We start from the raw sequence: 7,517 nt of genomic DNA, 5'->3' as shown, positions 1-7,517 counted from the left end.
ACCATAAAAATTCAACACGTGCCTAGAACGTTTCAAATCTGAGCGGGGTGGGGGGGGGAGAAGAAGCTCTGCTGTACCACACCGCCACCTACAGGCCGGGAGGGTCTGAAGCGGGCGATTGGGCGGCCTTTTCTCTCCGTCTGACTCAAACCGCCCCGCCCTGCTTGGTGACATCACTGGAGGGGGCGTGACCCTGCGGCTGTTGTGGTGGCGATGCCGCCACGGCCGCCGCCATTTTGTCTGGTGTGCGTTTGCGCGGGCGGCCTGCTGCTGGCTCAGCGAGGTGGAGAAGAAGAAGAAGCCGGCCGTGGGGGGAACGAGGAACGCCATGTCGGCTTTCTCCGAGTCGGCGCTGGAGCGGAAGCTGTCGGAGCTGAGCAATTCTCAGCAGAGCGTCCAGACGCTGAGCCTGTGGCTCATCCACCACCGAAAGCACTCGCCGCTCATCGTCACCGTCTGGGAGCGCGAACTGCGCAAAGGTGAGGGAGGAGGGAGGGTCAGGTAGGCGGGCAGGCAGGCAGGTAGGCCAGCCGACCCAGGTTGTCTACCTCAGGGGTGCCGCTGCCGGGCCTCAGGGGGAACGAAAGCACGAAGCGCTGCCGGTGTGGTGAATGGGTCTCCTCGAGTGTAGCCCGTCGCGGCCTAGGAGGCAACGCAGAGCGCGCGCCTCACGTGGGAGCTGAGGAGGAGGAGGTGGATGGATGGATGGATGGATGGATCGACACCAACCCGCCTGCACCCTTCGGCCTCCCGAGATCCCAGGGTGTGGGGCAGGGAACACGCGGCTGCGAGGAGAGCGAGGAGGGAACGTGGGCACGGCTGCTTCGGAACATGGGGCGGGAGCGTCTTTTTAACAGCCCGGTTGCTTAACGGGCTTACGCTTCCCTCCCCTCCGGTGCCACAGCCCTGATGGAGAAGCCCATGTGAGTGTGTTGCAGCAGAGCAATAGAGAGAGCATCGTGTGGCACTTTATAGACGCTGCCCGGGGTGATGGCAGCTCTAGTCCCAACAGGGCACCAGGCTGGGCTAGAATCTACTTCATCAGCCCAGTGGACTCAGGTGTAGGGTGACCCTATGAAAAGGAGGACAGGGCTCCTGTGTCTTTAACAGTTCTATTGAAAAGGGAATTTCAGCAGGTGTCATTTGTATATATGGAGAACCTGGTGAAATTCCTTCTTCATCACAACAGTTAAAGCTGCAGGAGCCCTGCCCTCTTTTAAATCTGGTCACAGTATAGCTCCTGCAGTTTTAACTGTTGTGATGAAGAGGGGATTTCCCCAGGTTCCCCATATATACAAATGACCCCTGCTGAAATTCCCTTTTCTATGCAACTGTTAAAGATACAGGAGCCCTGTCCTCCTTTTCATATGGCCACCCTACTCAGGTGAACTTGAGCAAACATCGTCTAGGATCTGGCAGTACATGCTGCTTCGGAACAAACACATCTAGGATTTGGGTGGAGAAGTCTGCCCTATTATTATTGTTGTTGTTGTTGTTTATTTATATACTGTATTTCTTTGATTGTAAGACGCCATCAATTGTAAGACGCACACTAATTTCAGTACCACCAATAGAAGAAAAAAAATCCCTAAGACATACCCGCGATTCTAAGACGCACCCCATTTTTAGAGATGTTTATATGGGGGGAAAAGTGCATCTTAGAATCAAAGAAATAGGGTAGCACCATCAGTGTACATGGTGCTGTACAGAGTAAAACAATAAAATAGCGAAAATATTCATCAGGAAATAATGCGTGACTGATTTTAATAGGACTTACTGTGAAGTAACTGTGTATAGGATTGCAGCTTTAATGCCCAGAAGTAGACTTGGAGGCTTCACCCGAGGGAAGGGGCTGTGGGATTGTGATGGGAGGATTGCCTAGCAACTGTTGATGGAAGATGTAAATAGCTTCAGTCAAAGGTGGTTGTGTGTTTTTTGCTGGAGTGGGGGGTGGGTAATTTGTTGGTAGGTCCTGGATAAAATTGAATCCATTGATGTTAGTCTTAACTGACATATCTGAGTTAAGAACATAAGTGCCATGCTGGATCAGGCCAAGGGTCCATCTAGTCCAACACTCTGTTCGCACAGTGGCCAACCAGCCATTGGCCAAGGATGAACAAGCAGGACATGGTGCAACAGCACCCTCCCTCCCATGTTCCCCAGCAACTGGTGCACACAGGCTTACTTCCTCGAATACTGGAGATAGCACACAACCATCAGGGCTAGTAGCCAGGAATGTATCCAAACCTTTTTTTAAGCCATCCAAATTTTTGCCATCACTACATCTTGTGGTAGTGAATTCCATAACTTAACTATGCGCTGTGTGAAGAAGTACTTCCTTTTATTTGTCCTGAATCTCCCACCAATCAGTTTCATGGGATGACCCCGGGTTCTAGTATTTTGAGAGAGGGAGAAAAATGTCATACCGGGTATCTTCCTCTGTCATTTTAATCCCATTTTAACATGGGAAGAATGTAGTGCGATTCAATAGAATTGCGGTGTAGGAAGTTGAAATACTGAAGTGATGACTTCTTTTACTATGTAATTTGGGTCCCTTGATTCAACTGTGGTGCTACACGTATTCTGAGGAAAATCAACAGGACTAAGACTTAAGTTGTACCTTCTGTAAGTACTCAAAGTAATTTACTTCATGCTACCTCAAGCATTATTATGACAATCTTATAAGGCAGGGGTGGGCAACTTGTGACCTTCAGATGTTTGGCTACAACCCCCATCAGCCCTAGTCAGCATACCCAATGGCAAAGAATAATGGGAGTTGTAGGTCAAAACATCTGGAGAGCCCCAAGTTGCCCACCACTGTTACAAGGCAAAGCAGTATTATCTTCATTTTACAGGTGGAGATGCTGAGATTGAGAATAATAGCTTGCCAAAAGAAACCCAATGAAATGAGTCCACAAATTTTGGGTAGCCCTGATAACCAAGACAACATTTTCCAGAACCCTGCCCACTCCTGTTCACCTCAGTCCTAGGGTTTTCTCAGAAGTAAGTTCTACTGCATTTAATGCAGTTTGCTCCCAGATAAGTATGCATAGGTTTGCAGCCTTAGTCGCTGACCTTATGCTGCACCTCTGGGAGGTCAGGAATAGTTCTATGCTTCTTCGTCTTCACATTTTGGGAGCTAGGGGAGCGAGGCTGATTTAGGCAGAGGGCAGCTACTGAGCTCTGAACACTTTGGCCATTTGAATGGCCAGTCCAGTGCTCCCCTTTGGAACTTGAGAGAAGCTGAGCTCATTTGGGTAGCAGGCTGCTGAAGTGTTCCAATTGCTTTGGCTATATAAACAGCCAGCTCCAATTTTTCTCTCTAGCTTGCAGGTGGGGATGTTTCCAGTCACTGCACTGAGTCCTTTGATGCTCAGAGCAATTGGGGTGATAATCCCCACCCCAGCTCAAAGCTTGAGAGGAATGTTGGGGTTCGTTTGTTGTGGTGAGTAGAAATATGAACCTTTTTCCAGTGGTTTCCTGGGTGAGGTGACATTTGAGCTAGGCATTCCTGGCTCATGGGCTGCAGTCTGCAAAAGCTTATGTCATAATCTATTTGTTAGTCTTTTAAGATGCCACAAGATTCTCTCTTGTTTGTACCATAATATGTGACACAACCACATCTGCTTATTATACTTGTTTCCCAAGTGGCTGATAAACCAAACTACCCAGCTAGTTCATGGATAGTGAAAGTACTAGGAATCCCTGAAGAGTTTCTGTTGCCGCTGGTTCATTGTGATGCTCAGAATTAGAAGTATTACTGGACCTTCAGGCCATATATGATGGATTTAATTCAAGCCATCCATTTGTGAAATATGCTTTCTATAGTTGTACAAACTTCATTGTCTGCATAGCTAACCAGCAGTGAAGTGTATTTTTACATTGTTGCAATTTTGCTTCCCCACCCCAGTCACAATGGAAAATGTGAGCTATTAAGGCAAGGTTTTGTTCTGATAGAAGAAACGTAATATATCTGTGCTGAAATTCCTTCAAAAATCTATTGATCTTTAAAAAAAAAAAGATCATGGCTTTAAACATGTTTATTATATGATGTAGGATCAGAACTATCGAACTGTTCATGTGTAATGGAGTTGATAATGAGTTATGTACTAAAGGTAGTAGCATCAAGCACCAGCCCTACAGAGTTTCTTACGTATACAACTAATTAGATAGCTATAACTGACTTTTGCCTAGGTGTTTGTTTTTTGTTTGTTTTTTGGCATTTTCCCATTGTCTCAGTGGGTGCTCCTACTCCCCTGGGAGACTATGGCTAACATAAGTTAGTACAAACAAAATGGTAAGGAAAGGGTGGGGCAGTTTGAAGTTCTTGTGGAAAAACATACAGTCTTATCATTAGAAAGGGATGGGAATTTCTCCGCTGACCTTGGATTTTCTCTCCTTAGCAGAAACTGTTAATGCATATTTCTTTAAAGCCATCAAGAGCAGTAGGCATAATATAAAAGAAAGCCAACATTTTAAATTAATTTTGCATTAAAATTATTAAGCCTAAGTGTTGTCAAAACACCATGGTAAGCAAACAATTCTGAGATCGATAAAATATTTAAATTAAAATTTATCATTATACTTCTGCTGGTTATGGGTAAGCAGGGTGCTAGAAATTATGTTTAGCACTATCATCATCATCCCTTTTCCACTCCCTCTAAATTACATTAATTGAAGAATAACTGTTAAGCTTGCCCTGGTATACTTTAAGGTAGAGTAGCCTTCCCTAACCTGGTGGCTTTCATGCTTTGAACTACAACTCCCTGAATTCTTGACAATTGGCCATGCTGCCTTGGACTAATAGATGTTGTAGTTTAGAGCAACTGGAGGACACCAGGTTGTGTACCCTAGCTTCAGGGGCTAAAAGGTAGATATATTCCTATGTCAAATAACTGAGATATCCAGGATGCTGAATTCAGTACCCCTCTGGTATTGAAAATGTACTTCAATGAGGGGAGAGGAGGAGGATCATATATGTTGCCTTGGGCTCTTAGGGGGAAAGACTGTACATATATGTAACAAATAAACTGCTTGTAGTTTGTCACTATCTAAAACACTACACAAAAAGTTATACCTGTCGTAGAATGGATGTCTGTTGTGCTCTTATCTTGCAAACAATATGCAGTGTAGTCCATATATTTACAACTTCAAAAGATTCAAAGATACAGTTTTTTGGGATATTACATTTGGCTTTCTTATACTCCCAAACCTGTAATTTGCCATAAACTATGGATGTAGGTGCCATAGTTGATGAGATAGGTGCTGCAGAACAATGGGTAGTTGCCATTTTGGAAAATGGCTTCCATAGAGTGATGCCTAACCAATTTGTTTTCATACAAAAATATGTCTTCAGTGTCATCCAATTGGAAATTTCTGTCAGTAATTGCTTTAATAGAGACATCTGTTACAGGGACACGACTACACAGCATTGGGAAATTAGCAAACTAGGATGGCCATGCAAATATATTCCTAAACGTTGTCTTTTTTCTTTGCTTGGTGCTATCTTGGCTCAGAATTTTGGTTTTCTTGCTACATAGCATATTTAACTTGATATATTAGGCAAAATTAATATGTAACTAGTTTTTTTAAAATAAAAATAACAGGAGCATGATTTTTTAAAATCTGCTTTAGTAGAGTTGTTTCTTTGACTTAGAATGAATTTAATTGTGGGAATTCTCTTAGTGGGGCGTAGTACAATTTCAGGGAGATACAAGCATGGAACCAGGATAAGTGGAAGACTGATGGGACTGGGAAAGAGATGCAGAAAACATCTATTGGTAATAAGGGAACCAGAGTAGTTCTAAATAAAATGTCTGCAATTAAATTGCCCCTGTAACTGAGGATTCCTGAAGCCTGAATTAGTTTTTGTACATTGTAACCAGTTTCTGATGTGCCTTAACAAAAATAATCTACACATCCAATCCTAAGGTAGGGAGACTCCAGAGCTTTTGATAATGAGTCTTTTTCTCACTGTAATGGGCCTGTTCAGACAATATGCTAAGCCATAGTTAGGCTGCTAACACTTTTGCAGCAAATGGTTAGCGAGTATGTTTAAATCATGTTTATGTAGCCACCATGGTTAGGAATGGTTCACACAACATGCTAAACCATAATGTTTAGCTCAGAATGCTTAACCACTGTGGCTTAGCGTATTGTTTAAACAGGGTCAGTGTGCATAGTATTGTACCCTTAACCACATGAAAAGCTTAGAATGAAAAGTTCTTAGCAGCATGCCTGAAGATTAAATAAGAGAAAACTAACTGCACCTCTCTTTTCCATTATGGCACCACAGTCTGGGTGCCATAATGGAAAAGGCCCTGTTTTGTGTCCCAGTCAACTCTACACCTCTGAAAGTAGGGCAAAGAGCAGGGCCTCTGATGTTGAACACAGTGGGAGGAGGTGGTCCTTCGGATATCGAGGTCCCCAAACTATTTAGTGCTTTGCAGGGGAGAATCATCACTTTGAATTTTGCCTGGAAATGAACTGGAAGCCAGTGCAAATCAAACACATTTGGAAGAATATCAATAAGGCAGCTTCCAGAAACCAATCTGCACCAGATGAAGTTTTTGAACTTCAGTTTCAGCCCAACATAGAGTGCATTACAATAGTCTAGTCTGGATGTGTTCCGTTACTGCAATCAGACATTGGCTTAAAAATGCACTGCTTCCTCAGCATCAGATGAACAGAAGGGATAGAGTTTGGTATCGCCTGCATACCAATGACATTCAACCCCACATGACCTTTTCCAGTGTATTCATGTAGATATTGAATAGGATAGGGGACATAATAAGACCATGAGGGACCTATAGGCCAAATGGTCAAATAGGAATTCTCCAGCATCACTTGCTGGGCTCTGTTGATCAGATGGGACCAGAACTTCTGCAACGCTGTGCCCTCAGTTTCCATCCTGGACCTATGCCCAAGCAGAATACCATGGTGGTTATTGAATGCTAATGAGGTCAGCAGAACCAATGTCAGGAGAATGCACTGCCCCAGTCAAGCTCCCAGCAAAAGAACCAAAGCAGTCTTGATCGCAAACCAGGACTGAATCCAGGTTAGAAAAGTTCCAACCAGTCATTCAAGAAAGCATGTGCTTCCTCATCTCAGATTGGGGAAGAGGGAACCTTCTGTGCATTAAACTGTTGTCAGAGGTGAGGTTGGCTGGGGTATGTGCGATTGCATTCTCTAGCATCATCCAGGCTGCAGAACTCCATGTCCTGAGACATCCACTTGGCTCCCTCTTCAATGGCATTTAGATACTGTCGGAAGACTGCTTTTCCAGCAGATCCTTGGCCTTGCTGGCTGACGATATATTTTTATTTTAGATACTTTTACATAGAGTTCTTTTGTTTTATAAGTCCTTTATACCCATGATTTACACTAACACGGGTGTTTTAGAAGTAAAGCAGAAAGCTGGGATATAAGTATCATAATAAAATAAACTTATATTACGAAATTACAGGCTTTTTGTGAGGCTAGCTTGTTTCAGACTGCAAACAGCTTGAGCAAATATT

The 7,517-nt window shown here is 43.9% G+C and overlaps 1 protein-coding gene across 4 annotated transcripts in view; it reads left to right on the top strand.

Moving 5' to 3' along the window:
- The first annotated feature begins 217 nt into the window (after positions 1 to 217).
- The window catches only part of RPRD1A (regulation of nuclear pre-mRNA domain containing 1A), a 29,191-nt gene continuing 21,891 nt past the window's right edge, over positions 218 to 7,517 (top strand). For 3 of the 4 annotated variants that reach the window (XM_063131311.1, XM_063131306.1, XM_063131326.1), the window contains exon 1: positions 218 to 479. In XM_063131311.1, coding sequence (XP_062987381.1) covers positions 329 to 479 — 151 coding nt within the window. In that variant the 5' untranslated portion in view covers positions 218 to 328. Of the gene's footprint in view, positions 480 to 3,338; positions 3,446 to 7,517 lie in introns of those variants that run through there. The other variant, XM_063131318.1, reaches the window with a different exon arrangement.

This window comes from Elgaria multicarinata, chromosome 1 (assembly GCF_023053635.1).
Source record: "Elgaria multicarinata webbii isolate HBS135686 ecotype San Diego chromosome 1, rElgMul1.1.pri, whole genome shotgun sequence".
NCBI classification, from domain to species: Eukaryota; Metazoa; Chordata; class Lepidosauria; order Squamata; family Anguidae; genus Elgaria; species Elgaria multicarinata.
The sequence above is the reverse complement of the archived record's forward strand: the minus strand, read 5'-3'. Positions and strand labels throughout refer to the sequence as shown.